Source organism: Stigmatopora nigra, chromosome 23 (genome assembly GCF_051989575.1).
Source record: "Stigmatopora nigra isolate UIUO_SnigA chromosome 23, RoL_Snig_1.1, whole genome shotgun sequence".
Taxonomy (NCBI): Eukaryota; Metazoa; Chordata; class Actinopteri; order Syngnathiformes; family Syngnathidae; genus Stigmatopora; species Stigmatopora nigra.
The window spans coordinates 2,161,548-2,178,563 of NC_135530.1; the positions used below are offsets into that span (position 1 = coordinate 2,161,548).

Genomic DNA, 17,016 nt, shown 5'->3' on the forward strand with positions numbered 1-17,016 from the left:
CAGGTAATAAAACAAACAACTTGCTTCCAGGGCCTAACTGAGTTATAGAGCTATTAAAAAGTCATTTGTTGCGGACATGGCCTCGGTCTGGAGACTGCTAACTAAAATGGCCCCGTAATTATGTAATTAAAATGAGTCTGCGCATTTGTGTATACAGACGCTCCCCTCTTTACGAACAAACGGTACATACGAACATGTCTGGAAATGACGTTTATGTCAAAAAAAGTTTGATTTTGTATTGCGCGCCTTTTTCCGAGTAGTGCTTCTTTCCGCTACTTTGTACCGACGCCATTTCACGGGAATACAACTTGACAACTGTCAGTAGCATTTAGAAAGAGGAAGATGGAGCAGCTGGACCCAAATATTGAACGTTGCACAAAGATTGCAAACCAATTGAATGATGCCATACAGTGCCATTGTATCATATATGATGGAAAAAAAGAAGAAAAATTTGCAATCGTCATTAGATGGCTTCGTTTGGCCAGTTTCTAGTAAATCTCTTTCCATCTCTAATGTATGTATACAGTACTGTATGTATTCACTCCATCTTATTAAATGTTTTTTTTTCAGTACAAACCAATGCTGGTTACTTATAGAAGCCTTAAACATACAAATGCACTTATCTAAACCTCCAATATACTTCTATAGGTCTTAAACATCAATTATAATACAAAATATAACACTGAATCAACAACAATATGAACAATTTCAACTCATGAACAGTTTTAACTTATGAACACTTTCAACTTATGAGCAATTTCAACTTATGAGCAATTTCAACTCATGAACACTTTCAACTTATGAACCAACCCTGTACTCTGTACTCGCCAAATCCAAAAAGGCTCTTTCATACAACGCTCAACTGCCTTTATGTTCGCCATTTGCACACGACAAACTATACATGTTACAATTACGAGGGCGGTTGTTATTCCGTAATAGTTTATTTACTCATTGGGAAAACTAGAGGATGCATCAAGTTGACCAGGTTTCGTACACCCTAAAGTGGGGAGGGGTGGAAAAACGGGGGAGAGGAGATTGCAGAATAATTTGCCCTCTTTGATTGTGCATCCAGACAGGAAGTTGACCAATGACTGTCAGATGACTGATGGCAGTACCGGTCACAGATCAGTGAGCAATCTGCATGTTTCACAGCAACCAGTCCAGTCCTGAGGCTATCCCAACCCAGCCGGGACACCAATCCGGCACGCTCTCACGGCCAGACGCAGAATTTTTTGCAGCTAATTTGTCTTTATTACTGCCAGATGTGGTGACACGCAGACAGATGTTTATGATATCAAATAGCTACAGGCGGCTCACAGAAATGTCTCAGTTTGGACGCTAAGGAAATCTACTTAGTGCCAATTTAACGATTTCTACGTAAGATCGGAAATACGACAAATGATTGGGTCTCGGGAAGGTATTTTTTGGCGAAAGTGTTTGTTATTAATGATTACATGTTGGGGATGTGAACATGGTTTTGGATTGGATGGAAATCGGTTTTCGATTATTGATGCCTAGATCCACATAGCAAGTATTACATGTGAAAGAGAAGTATAGGTTTTCGACTATTGATGTCTCGGAGTACATTAATAGTTTGAATTGTATGCTGGGAAGGTTATATTTATTTTTATTATAATTTGGATTTTTACTAAGTAATTTCACCTTCCTAATTTGGATTTTTATTAAGTAATTTCACATTTATACGCAAGTTTAATGACAAACAAGGTAGATTTTCCTCATTATCGTAAAAGTTGGATTGAGGACAACAACTAATCACTGTTGTGATTATTTCTCAACACAAAAAAATACAAAAAAAAAACAGGTCACGCCCACTTTAAATTGGAATGAATGACTGATAAATCTAGAAAAAAATCCGCCTTGTTCACCATTGGGCTTTTGGCTTGTAAGCGATAAAGTATTTGAACTATTTGGAGGTTATCGTAGACCACTTGGGACGACAGAAATAGCCTTCCTTTGACGATGGGTTCCATTTTGAATCTGCACGAATCCCTTACCCTTTGCCTTTGTGTGATTAAAAGCACATACAAGGACTTTCTTTGCATCTTACAGATGTTGCCATAAATCAGCTTTTAAGCTCAGCCTCTACAACTGGCAGCCTGACAAATGTTCCACAATAATTCCAACCCCCACCCCATCCTTCCAGTAAAGAGTCAGACAAGAAAGAAAGAGAAAAGAAGAAAAAAAAGCTGGGACTTCTCACTGGCTGCTTGTAACTCTTGAGAACTATTGTTAAGTCTCAGTCAAGTCAGCACAAGTGGAAAATTGTGAGGCCATAAAACTAGAAAATGGGGGAAGAGAACAACTTTCTCTTTTGCAGAGATGTCCGAATAGAGGGGAGGGATTCAGCACTGTGACTAATTCTACACAAATCTGAGGGGTTAAATCACTTGGGCTGCCTGTGTGTGACTGCATGGCAACAACCAACTTCCCCCACGGTGAAAAGAAAACAAAAAACATAATGGCTGCGAATGAGTCCAAGCTGTGAATCATACTCTCAAGGGCAGTGAAGAAAAGCCCCGTGTCTGCCCATTGGAAACTCCGACTTGCATCCAATCTTGCTTAGAGCAGGGGTGGGCAAACTTTTGGGCCAGGAGGCTACATTGACTTTAAAAATTTGACAGATGGGCCGGGTCAGCACAAGATACGATACAGATAAAAAAGTGCATCCGTTAACAGTACATATGAAATATAAACAGAAAAAAAGGACTAAGGTATTAACATACTCATCACTTATCATTAAAGTCAAAAGTATAAAGTACAAAGTCAAGTAAAAAATGTATTAAGAAATATTAAAATGTAATTTAAAAAAAGATAGAGGGGAAAATTTGACAGATGGGCCGGATGAGCACAAGATACGATACAAATAAAAAAGTGCATCCGTTAACAGTACATATAAAATATAAACAGAGAAAAAGGACTAAAGTATTAACGTACTCATCACTAATCAATAAAGTAAAAAGTATAAAGTACAAAGTAAAGTAAAAAAGAATGTTTTTAAAAATATTAAAATGTAATTTAATAAAAGCTTCCGCTTGATGACGCCATCTTGGGGGAAAAACTATTCGGATAACGTCGGCGGGCCGGATTAAATGGCCAGGCGGGCCGGATGTGGCCCGCGAGCCGTAGTTTGCCCATGAGAGAATTTCCTCATCCAAATAAGTAGTACGTCGAAAGCATTTCTCGCATGGACAAGACATTTCTGTGGCATTTTTAAAAAAATGTGCCCCGACTCCAAGTGGGTTTTCGAGCTTCTGTCAGTTGAAGCTCTGAATGGAACGTAGTCATCTTTTGAGGTTTGGAAGAGTGTGTATTTAGAAGGGTTGGACCGAGGTGTGAGGCCTTGAAGTGATGAGATGGGAGATTTATGAGCTAGACGTTGACAAGCAAATGCCTGGGGCTTTGCACTTTGACTGCACCTGGTACAGTTTACTCTTATCTAGTATCGAGATTTACTTCACTTTCTTTTAAATACTTATGGGACTGCTATTTACGCAATGCAGTCATACTTTAAATGCCAAACTGCTAAACCACTAGATTTTCCAGATACTGCCCCTTCTTCCTAAATAGAAATTCCTACAGAAGGATGCCAGAATATGAACAGTACATAAAGCGCGAGTTTCAACATACATAAAGTCAAAAGAGATGACTGTAAAGTAGTGCGTGCTTCATACCTGGAAGTCAATAGCAATTACCGTATTTTCACCACTATAAGGCGCACTTAAAAGTCTTACGTTTGCTCCAAAATAGACAGTGCACCTTATAATACAGTGCGCCTTATAAAATACAGTGCGCCTTACATATGGAAAAAAATCTCTGTGCGCCTTATATATGGAAAAAATGTCATTCATTGAGGGTGCGCCTTATAATGCGGTGCGCCTTATAGTCGTGAAAATACGGTAACTAGTGGTTTAATATTACTTACATATGTTTAATAGTACTAAAATTATACGGATGCACACACGCAAATGGGGGCTTCAAAAGTGAACTGGGATTTTGGGGGCAACATCATGTTCCAGGGATCTAAATCAGACAATAAAACGGCAATGGCAAGATATCATCATTGCAGAGGCATAACGGCTGTCTCGGATGGCAAAAAAAAAAAAGTCAAATGGAAACTGCTGAGGTATACAAAAGTAATGCGTCACAGATTTGACATATCTATTGCGTTTAAGGGCCCATCCAGAAGAATAGCGCCAGCCGTTTGTCTTATTGTCTTATTTCCCACAGTTGAGAAAATGGAGCCATCTTTCAAAAAAAATAAAAAATCCTTCAAAATCCAAACATTCTCCCAAGTTTTTCCACAATCTCAGCATCTGCCTTGAGGTTGGTTCCATCAGCATCTGGTGGAATGTCTCGGCGGCGTTAGCGGAACTTAAACAAGCTACTTCTTAAATGGGGCGCTGCTTTCTCTCCATATTTGCATGCTGCTGCTGTTTGTTCAATTTCAATAAACAGCGTGGCTATCTCAAGCCTGAACAATATATTTGACGGCCCTTGTTGGACTGATTTATGGTTCTCATCTGGTATTTGTAATGCTGACTTTGAAAGAGCCTCTCCGAGGATTGAATTAAGCACGCAAACGCTGAATATATGATAAGTTTCAAAGTACAGACGTTCCCTGTTTCAACTGGTGAACAAGTTTCAAGTGGTGTACAAATTTCAACTGGTGAACAAATTTCAACTGGTGAACAAATTTCAACTCATGAACAATTTCAACTCATGAACAATTTCAACTCATGAACAATTTCAACTCATGAACAATGTCAACTTATGACCAATTCCAACTTATGACCAATTCCAACTTATGACCAATTCCAACTTATGACCAATTCCAACTTATGACCAATTCCAACTTATGACCAATTCCAACTTATGACCAATTACAACTCATGAACAATTCCAACTTATGAACAATTTCAACTCATGACCAATTCCAACTTATGAACAATCACTGGGAACGTAACTCGTTCGTAAGTAGGGGAAAATCTGTATTAATGGGAAGGAGAAGGCCTGCTGTGGCTGTGTCTATCCCAGCCCGAATGACTATCATTATTGTAATGACTCTGTAATGTTTTCTTTCCTGGCTTTGTAATTGTTCACAAGCCCTGCCGCTCAGTCGTTCAGGTGGACAAATTGCTCCCGAGGATTACTTCCCGTGATCGGGGAGGGAAACGTAATCGCTGCCATCATCCAAGTGGAAAAACAACATTTGCTTGCTTGTGTTGTAAATAACACAAAACCTCTCTGGACCAAAGTGTGGGTAATTTTTTTCTTTTTAAAACGACAATTATGGTGAGAAAAAAAGTACATATTTCAATAACAAAAGCAATGATATAAGCACAGTACAAAGCAAATAAAAGAGTAGACGCTTTCCTATCATTAGGGAAAAAATATTTGTTGCCAGCTTTTGCAGTTTTTTAGGGAATCGCCAGGAAAACATGGCTCATTTTCATCAAAATAATCGAGAAGTATTTGGACAGTCACCAAAAAATGTTCACTCTGTGAATTCCATCATCCTTAACCCCCTGCGCATCCATATTCTGCATACTTTCAATTCCAATAAGTGTTGCCTAAACTTGTTAGCATTAGTCTTATTTTTCCTTTTTAATCCAAGTGACGATCTGAGACCAAATGGCTGTTTTAAGACCTACATGCATGTATGTACATCCATGTGTATGTATATGTGCCTATATATGTATGCGTATGTATATATGTGCTTAAATATGTATGTGTATGTATATATGTGCTTATATATGTATGTGTATGTATATATGTGCTTATACATGTGTGCATGTATATATGTGCTTATATAAGTATGTGTATGTATATATGTGCTTATATATGTAAGTGTACGTATATATGTGCTTATATATGTATGTGTATATATATATTTTTTCAGCAATACGCTAATTTATTTATATATTTATCTAATTTATTTATATATTTATTCATGTATTTATTTATTAACTTATGACCTATCTATTTATGTCCAAACTGCCTTTCTGCATCCTCACTCTCTTGCTACTGTGACAATAACATTTCCCAAAAACACAAAGAATAAACTTCTCCAACATCCAACAAATGACTAACAAATATTGCTGATGGACAATTTAAAAACAATGCTGCAAAAAAACATCTGGCGGACATGTATACGAATTCAGAGCTTTTTCCACATGACATGAACACAGTCCAAAAAAAAAAAAAGAAAAAATCCTTGTTATTTCTTTCCGGCTAATAAATAGCATATGGCTGAATGGAGACCTTTTTAAACATTCCCAACCTTGAAATGAATGACCCACATGAACCTACCACCCACACACACCTGTGGCCAACTGTCCATGACTCCAGCCAGATGTGCCTTTGAGCAAGTCAAAGCAACCCCACAAAATATGCAAACGAGCCCTACGTGATTGCGCGGATCTACGCTAGGTAAAATGATACGCCGGCCAGAATTGAGGAAAGGAAAAACTTCCTGCTTGTTGCTTAACACAAGTATTCATTCCCTCCTTTTAGCTCATGCATTTCCCACAATGCTTTTCAAAAAGGGAAAACGCCCGGACTCGTTGCTCTCAGCAGTTTTAGAAGTAGGAGGAGAAAATGGCAACCATCAGAGAAGACAGAACCATTCCGTCAGATTGGACTAACTGGCAAAAATGTACTTTTTTTTTTAACCTCTGCCAGGGAGTTTTTATCCACCCTTTGTTTTAGTTAGCTTACAATACAATTTTCACTCATTCCGATCGAGTTTACTGTGGAAACCAGCTCTCAAAATTATATTCAAGAGAGTTTAATATCTAAGAGAGAGAGAGAGCTTAATATCTAAGAGAGAGAGAGAGAGTTTAATATCCAAGTACTGTTTAAAAATATCTAAGTACTGTTGAAACCAGCTCTCAAAATTATATTCATGAGTTTAATATCTAAAAGAGACAGTTTAATATCTAAGAGAGAGAGAGTTTAATATCTAAGAGAGAGAGTTTAATATCTAAGTACTGTTTAATATCTAAGTACTGTTTAATATCTAAGTCGTGTTTAATATATAAGTACTGTTTAATATCGAAGTAGTGTTTAATATCTAAGTACTGTTTAATATTTAAGTACTGTTGAAACCAACTGTCAAAATTATATTCATGAGAGTTTATATCTACTGTTTTTAACAGTACTTAGATATAAAACTATCTCTCTTAGATATTAAAATCACTCTCATGAATATAATTTTGAGAGCTGGTTTCAACAGTAAACTCTCCGTCACCATTTGACCGGTGACCAAAAGACACCAAAAGACAAGCGACCAAAAGACCGGCGACCAAAAGACTGGTGACCAAACGTCCGAGCACCCGATAGACACATCCCCAGGCAGACTTTCCCCCCATTAACATAGCTCCAGCCTGGGTATCTCATCTATATGCTAAACGGCTTGTTTACTGACATGTCAGTTCATCAATAAGGAGCCAAGCTATAACCATACATTCACCCAATAAACTTTTAAAAGGAACACAACTCTATGAATTAGGCCATCAAAAAAGACTTACAGCGACTTTTAAACAACAAAAGACTCCCAGTCAAAGTCAAAGAGAATCAAAACAACATATATGTACTAACATAAATTTTCAACTCTACTTAATCTGAGGCATGACATGAAATCAAGGTTGCAATATTGAGTCAATATTCTTTAAAAAAGCTTTCATTGGTGCTAGGATTTTTAGCCCAGATGGCACTTGGATGACTTCCTAAAACGTCTTTGAGAAGTCGAGAATTCCACGTCTTGGACTATGCAGCAATTACCAACATGAAAGTAGTGCAACATATGTGGCGCATACGTACAAAATCCATAAATATGCCCGATTTGAATGATGTGATTACCAGAAAACTGCTATACTATATATACTATGTTGTTTTTTTTTTAAAGCCTTACAATACTTTGTTGTTGTTTACGAAAAAAGCCTTACTATACATGGTCGATTTTTTAAAAGAAATAAGCCTTACTATACATGGTCATTTTTAAAAAAAAGAAAAAGCCATACTATAAATACTATGTCATTTTTGACAAAAAGCCTTACTATAAATACTACATTTTTGACAAAAAAGCCTTACTACAGAATAAAACTGCTTTAGAAGTAGCATTAGAGTGACATATAGTAAAAAAACAGGAAAAACAATATCTAGACATTTTCATAACATGTTTAGTAAGTACAATTCATACCATTCAATATAATAAACTTTAGTAATTTAAGTTTAGTGCCTAAGTCAGAATAAAACTGCTTTAGAAGTAGCATTACAGTGATCTCTAGTGGTGAAAACATGCAAACTTGGTAGTAATCTGCCATCATTTAGTTCAAAAAAGCCATTTCTGATGATTCCCAGCATTCAAGGTCACATTGACTGTTGCATAAATCAATTTTGTGACTTTATAACCACTAGAGAGCAGGCCCTACTTTTTCAACCACTGCCCCACTATGCCACATCCTCTTTCAGCCGCCGCGTGTAGACATTCGGGACAAATCAAGCCGATTGCTCAGACGCTAATCTGGATTTCCAAACACAGGAGGAATTGAGATGAAGTGCCTTACCTTTGGGCGATACTGGGCTTCCAATTTGGGTGAGCAGGAATTCCCAATGGCTGCCATATTTGGGCCACACCATATAGGGCATCATTGAAAGGAAAAGTCTTGGTTGTCCTTGAAATAAGAGAAAGATAACATTATTATTTATTTACATTTCATTTTTTTCCAGTCCCCACTTTCCTAAAATTCTATTTTATAAATATCTGCATTATTTTAACACCAATAAATGGTTTGATATTACTTTCCAGACTCTGAATAACATGAAAATAACCCATTTTTTCTCGATGGCTATTTTCATGAAAAATAATACTATTTAAATGACTAAGTCACAACACACTTAATTAAAAACTGCAGTTTCTGGAGCTGGGACATCATCTGGTTCCATGGTGTAATGGTTAGCACTCTGGACTCTGAATCCAGCAATCTGAGTTCAAATCGCGGTGGAACCTGAATTTTTCATCCCTGAAAATCATATTCATGTAAAAAAATCGCACCAAATATTGCAAATAAATCGACCTTGCAAGCTTTTTCTTTGCTTATTTCTATACCAACAACAATAAGCGTTGCCTAAACTTGTTAGCATTAGTCTTATTTTTCCTTTTTAATCCAAGTGACGATCTGAAACCAAATGGCTGTGTTAAGACCTACATGCATGTATGTACATCCATGTGTATGTATATGTGCCTATGTATGTATGTGTATGTATATACATGTGCCTATATGTGTGTATGTGTGTATGTATATATATATATATATATATATATATATATATATATATATATATATATATATATATATATATATATATATATATATATATATATATATATATATATATATATATATATATATATATATATATATATATATATATATATATATATATATATATATATATATATATATATATATATATATATATATATATATATATATATATATATATATATATATATATATATATATATATATATATATATATATATATATATATATATATATATATATATATATATATATATATATATATATATATATATATATATATATATATATATATATATATATATATATATATATATATATATATATATATATATATATATATATATATATATATATATATATATATATATATATATATATATATATATATATATATATATATATATATATATATATATATATATATATATATATATATATATATATATATATATATATATATATATATATATATATATATATATATATATATATATATATATATATATATATATATATATATATATATATATATATATATATATATATATATATATATATATATATATATATATATATATATATATATATATATATATATATATATATATATATATATATATATATATATATATATATATATATATATATATATATATATATATATATATATATATATATATATATATATATATATATATATATATATATATATATATATATATATATATATATATATATATATATATATATATATATATATATATATATATATATATATATATATATATATATATATATATATATATATATATATATATATATATATATATATATATATATATATATATATATATATATATATATATATATATATATATATATATATATATATATATATATATATATATATATATATATATATATATATATATATATATATATATATATATATATATATATATATATATATATATATATATATATATATATATATATATATATATATATATATATATATATATATATATATATATATATATATATATATATATATATATATATATATATATATATATATATATATATATATATATATATATATATATATATATATATATATATATATATATATATATATATATATATATATATATATATATATATATATATATATATATATATATATATATATATATATATATATATATATATATATATATATATATATATATATATATATATATATATATATATATATATATATATATATATATATATATATATATATATATATATATATATATATATATATATATATATATATATATATGTGCTTATATATGTATGTGCATGTATATATATGTGCTTATATATGTATGTGCATGTATATATGTGCTTATAAATGTATGCGCATGTATATATGTGCTTATATATCTATGCGTATGTATATATGTGCTTATATTTGTATGTATATGTATATATGTGCTTATACATGTATGTGTATGTATATATGTGCATATATATGTATGTGTATGTATATATGTGCATATATATGTATGTGTATGTATATATGTGCTTATAGATGTATGTGTATGTATATATGTGCTTATAGATGTATGTGTATGTATATATGTGCTTATATATGTATGTATATGTATATATGTGCTTATACATGTATGTGTATGTATATATGTGCATATATATGTATGTGTATGTATATATGTGCATATATATGTATGTGTATGTATATATGTGCTTATAGATGTATGTGTATGTATATATGTGCTTATAGATGTATGTGTATGTATATATGTGCTTATATATGTATGTATATGTATATATGTGCTTATACATGTATGTGTATGTATATATGTGCTTATATATGTGTGTGTATATATTTTTTTTTTCAGCAATACGCTAATTTATTTATATATTTATTCATGTTGGTTGTCCTTGAAATAAGAGGAAAATGATATTATTATTTATTTACATTACCTTTTTTTTCAGTCCCCACTTTCCTAAAAGTTTATTTTATAAATATTTGCATTATTTTAACACCAATAAATGGTTTGATATTACTTTCCAGACTCTGAATAACATGAAAATAACCCATTTTTTCTCAATGGCTATTTTCATGAAAAATAATACTATTTAAATGACTAAGTCACAACACACTTAATTAAAAACTGCAGTTTCTGGAGCTGGGACATCATCTGGTTCCATGGTGTAATGGTTAGCACTCTGGACTCTGAATCCAGCGATCCGAGTTCAAATCTCGGTGGAACCTGAATTTTTCATCCCTGAAAATCATTTCATGTAAAAAATCGCACCAAATATTGCAAATAAATCGACCTTGCAAGCTTTATCTTTGCTTATTTCTATACCAACAACAACAATACACACAACAAGACATCGCATCTAAATTAAAATTGCAGGATTTGTAATGATTTGGTACAGGTTTAACTGGTCCAGATACCAGAAATTGCAAGATTTATTTAAAGTGCACACCGCCTACGGGCCCCGCCCATTTTTTTAATTAGCTGCAAAAAATACCCTCACAGGGATTTACTAATGATCCTAAAAACTCTGCTTCTACTTCTAGACAATGTCCAGCAGCAGTTTTATCCTAATTACATTCCCCCTAAGTAATATCATGCATATCATTAACAGAAGAAATTAAAAGAGTCAAATGCCAACTCACTATCAACCAACGCACTTCTAAAAGTCACTCTTATTTTCTAAGCAAAAGTTATAAAATCGTCAAACAGTGTACGTAGTTATATCATCAGCCCTAAAATGACTTAAAACACGATTTATTGCAAATTCGTGGTCTTTTTTTATTTACAAACAATTCGATGAATTGTTTGTAAATACAAACGATTCGATGAATTGTTTGTAAATCGATAATCAATGCACATCTGTCCCCCCAAAAAATTATTAACGCTATTTGAAAGCATCCAACATCAGATCTCACTTAATTCCAACCGTAAAAGATTAATTATTTCAAATAAGATTGTTTTCTTACCGCCTCGAGTCCATCTTCTGGCGTTAAACTAAAAAAATAAAAAAATAAAGTACTCTTCCACTGCTTGTTTTAATCATCTTGATTACCACTACATCGCTACCTGGCGGCCAAATTTGTGTACTACAATACATCCTATTGAATTGGATGCTTTTTTTCTCCAAATTTGCATGGATTGGACGTTTGAGGCCGTCAGTGGCAGCAAATGAGTTATAATCGTTTCCAAAACGGCAGGCTTTGCACAAAAATTAAACATCTCCTTAATTAATCCTCAACTGGCACTCCTAATTACCTCATTTGCATGCCCAGCCCTCCAACGGTGAACCTCACGCAGATTTCTCCTGCTGCGGAAGTTAATTGTCGAAAGCTAAATTTGAGGCATGCAAATCAAATCTGCCTCTGGAGAATTAGCACTGTGACTTCTAATGATCTCCATTCATTTCCACCTGCAAGCATTCAAATGAATGAGGTCACTTTAAAAAACAACAAAAAACTGTTATATCAAATGTTATGCCATCTGTGTACATTAAACACATTTTTTTAAATAGTTGCTGTAAAAAAAGGCAGATTAGAGAGATTATTCAAAAACTTCACATTAATTAATTAAGAATTAATAAGAAATGGTCATTGTAATTAGATCACAATGGGTGGGACCTTCTTAAATGGCACATAAGTGTGCAAAGTAGAAAGTTTTTACTTTATTAATTTTTAATTTAAACATTGTATTTTAAAAAGTGAATAAAAACGTGGACAAAATCATTTTAACAGCATGATTATTTATTATTTTTTGAAAATAAATGTATTTACAATAACTAATCCTATAATTAAGTGACTAATATATCAACATTTTTTTTTAATTTTCATACATTAATAAGGGAACACTAATTCAACTTTTTTTAGATAATTTGGCAATTTAAGGGACAAAGTAACAAAAAGAAGCATGACATTAAAAAAATGAAAATTAAATAAATACGACAAAATCTTCCACTGAAACAAAAAACCTGGCAAATAAAACCTGAACTAATGAAACAAAATGACAGTTGTTCTAAATATCATAATGATATACTTCAAAACTTTTGAATACTAATGCTACTTTAAAGTGATACAAAAACCTTTGACTTGAAAAACAAACAAAAAACTGCCTAATAAGGCATCTAAAAGAAACAAATGTTTATAATAGCAAGCAATTCATAAGTCTCCAATTCCAATAGTAAATCTGTTGTTTAGTCAACTAATCCAAATCCGAGTCTGTTTTTTTTTAAGGCGGCTTGTCATCATCTCCTCACTAAGCTCCCTTAAATTAAAAATGATTTTGCAGTTTTTTTTCCTAAGGAGAGTACAATTTCGAATCTATTCCTCCCACAAGTGACATTGCGATAAGGATGCGGAGAATGTCGTTTTTGAGACATAAGGATCACGATAGAGGATTATGAGACTAATTCCTCTACTCACCCCTATATTATTTTTTGTCAGTCTCTCATTAGTCTGTGCGGAAGGACATGGAATTTTTCAATGACGTTTACAGCACGATTAGAACAAGAACATCAGTGGAGAGTAAAAACAAGGCTCTTGTTAGACTTTGACAAAGTTTTGTTTTGAAATCCAAGGAATTGTGTGCATGTGTGTGTGGGTGGGTACTCGGACGTTTGGTCGCCGGACGGTTGGTCGACGGACGATTGGTTGTCCCGGATGTTTGGTCGCCGGAGGTTTGGTCGCCCAGACGTTTGGTCACCGGACGTTTGACAACATGACAGATGTATATTCACCGGGGCAACCAAACGTCCGGGGGACCAAACGTACGGCGACCAAACGCCCGGGTGACCAAACATCCGGGCGACCAAACGTCTGGGTAACCAAATGTCCAGGTGACCAAACGTCCGGGTGACCAAACGTCCGGGTGACCAAACGTCTGGGCGACCAAACGTCCGGTCACGGTGTGGGTGTGTGTTTGTAATGTAGTAATTGGACACATACATGGAAGTGGATACAGCCAGCGAGTACTCTATTCACTTTTTATTTTTCTTGACCAAGTGACAAATGACGTTTGGCCAATAGGTTTGTTGTTGTTGTTTTTTTTATGTTTTTTTTATGTTTTTTTTATGTTTTTTTATGTTTTTTTACGTCATGATGCGTGATGAGGTTTGGATTTATGTGGTTACAATCTCAAGCTCTTGGCAACATAACATAAAATGATTTTTTAAAAGTACAATTTAAATAGTTATGGATCTATGTTAGTCTTTATCGTTCAATTTTTAATACTCTAACCGAATTATATCATTTAGTTGTTGTGTAAAAATCCAGGAAATATTATTTAGAGTTAATAAAAGTGCTCAACATAAATTATTTTTGGCTTCCAAAAACACTACTGATGATCCCCATATATAGAACTAATATCCGAAAGGTGGAAATGTCCTTGAAACAAGTAGAAAAATGCTACTTGTTCCAAGGACAAGTCCCGTTAGATGGGATAAAAATTGGCACCGACGAAAATCCATTCCACTACTAAAGATTTGCATAATACCGATTCCTATTCTCGTAATCCCTGTAGGCGAACTTGGCGTCCTTTTTGCCGTGTGGGATTCGTCCGAAGGGCGCGTGGTCGTTGAAACATGAATCGAAGACCTCATCTACAATTTTCTCTGCGTCCTGACGGCTGATTTTTCTCACTGCCAGGATGGAGCGGAGGGCTCGACCTCGAACGCACTCCTGGTTAAGAAAGAGAATGTGGTCGAAGGCTGTTGAAGTTATTCTGTAATACTATTATATATGTTTGTGTATTTAATCATGTTTGTATAAGAGCTTCTTCAATTTGTCTGGGGCGAGCTTAGGATCGTATTATGTCACCGAGTCCTCGTTCCAAGGACTGTTTACTGGACCTTTACCCCTAGAATGCAGACCTAGAAGGACGCTTAAGAAATTGCTGATGCAGCGTGCACGTTATCCAACAACCTCCATGATTTTTCGCATATTTTCGTAAATTGTGACGCTTTTTTCACTTGATTATGGTTTTGTTTTGCCGAATGGAGGCTTTTTTATTTAATTTCCAATGGAGTTGTTTTTGAGTTCCGACCTTAATTGTTATTATTGAATACCTGATATGCGATGATTGTTGCAGTTGTTGTTTTTGCTTACGCAATTGGATTAATCAATAACCTTGTTAATGTTTTGATTTATGGCCTTAAATCATTTGAGGATTTTGTCAGAATGAATTCTCTCTTCATTCTCTCATCATCAGAGATGCCAAATTAATTAAAATGTCCTTAATTAATCAAATGTCTGCCTGTATTGTTTTATAATTATATTAAAGTATAATTATTGATGAACCTAACAGAGACGTAGAGTCGAAAAACGCTACCTGGTGGTGTCGCTGCATCCCGAAGTGGAATCTGGAAACTTCGTTGGTAAAGGAGCAATCTCCGCTGAGGTTGGCAGCACGAATCTGACACAATGACAAGCACAGTTAGGTTTGATACAACGCAATGTCAACGTGAACGCTTACCTCGGAACACGCTAAATGTTTAAAGTTGGTAAACCAGTCCACGTGGGCTCGACAGTGGTCAAAAGCGTGGATGAGCTCGTGTGTGACCACTCGGTTCATATGGGACTGCTGGTGGATGTTATTTTGACATAGGACAATCTAAAAAAATTAATTTGAGGAAAAAAACATTTTTTTACCATTTAGAATTCCAAACATGAAATTATTAGTCTTACTTGGGATGTCGCTGCGTCAAAACCACCGCTGACGGTTCCATCGCAATCTTCACAGGCAAAATGGCGGTCTTTAAATACTTGACTGGGTCAAAAAAATGTATATTCTTATTAATAATGTAAAAAAAAATACACAAAAATTGGGGTGTATTTTCAGCTTCCTCCCACTAGAGGGAGCCATTGTGTCTAACTTTACGGGCATGGTTAAATTTCTAATAAATGTTGTGTTATAGTTTTTGAGATAATATTTATACTTAAATTATACAAACAACTTACCATCCAGAGTTTTTCATCGCACTCAGGAGTAGTTTGGCATATGGACCTCAGTAAAACACAGAGTTGTTAAAATTACTCGGTTGCAAACAGCAGATTTGACAGTTTTTATCACATCACATTCTGTTATTGAATCACCCTAGTTTATTTTGAATGAGTGACTATATAGATGAAATTGCTACTCACTGGTTTCCACGGCTAATTGGAGCATAACTTGACACTTGTGGTTGAAAGTGAACATGCTTTCCATCACAGAGCCTTTCTTGTACTTCCCCGTATTTCTGTCAGGGAATAAGTCATATCCATAGCTTTCCTCTTGTTTCGTCTGCCCCATTGTTGTAATTTGGCTGGCAATGTGGACAAATTTGGTAGTTTATCCCAGCTAGCCAGCGTTAGCAACCAGGAGAGGTCATTGCTGGGTTGGGAGATCACGTGACAGCGTCATATGACAGGTGAAAACCTCTAATAGAAAAATAGGAATTATTTATGAGTACAAGTATTTATAAATCAACCCTAAAACAAAATGATACATAATTTCAATTTATAGATACATGAAACTATATATTTGATTTTTCTAATGCCAAAGATCGTCTTTTATAACGATGAAATGCTATTGTGTGCTTGTTTTGTTCACATTAATAACAACATATAACAGTAAAGAAA

At 33.2% G+C, this 17,016-nt stretch overlaps 1 protein-coding gene and 1 non-coding gene across 2 annotated transcripts; one reads left to right on the plus strand and one right to left on the minus strand.

Annotated features, from left to right (window-relative positions):
- Positions 1-11,565: 11,565 nt before the first annotated feature.
- On the plus strand, positions 11,566-11,637 carry trnaq-cug (transfer RNA glutamine (anticodon CUG)). The gene has a single exon. It is a non-coding gene; the product is annotated as a tRNA-Gln (tRNA).
- A 2,733-nt stretch (positions 11,638-14,370) lies between these two features.
- Positions 14,371-16,815, minus strand: atp23 (ATP23 metallopeptidase and ATP synthase assembly factor homolog). The gene is made up of 6 exons (XM_077709628.1): positions 16,540-16,815; positions 16,357-16,402; positions 16,084-16,165; positions 15,872-16,009; positions 15,728-15,811; positions 14,371-15,078 (listed from the first exon to the last, which is right to left on the minus strand). Exons 1-6 carry the CDS (start codon positions 16,685-16,687, stop codon positions 14,875-14,877), a joined length of 702 nt encoding a protein of 233 aa, XP_077565754.1. The 5' UTR covers positions 16,688-16,815; the 3' UTR covers positions 14,371-14,874.
- Between the last annotated feature and the right edge of the window lie 201 nt (positions 16,816-17,016).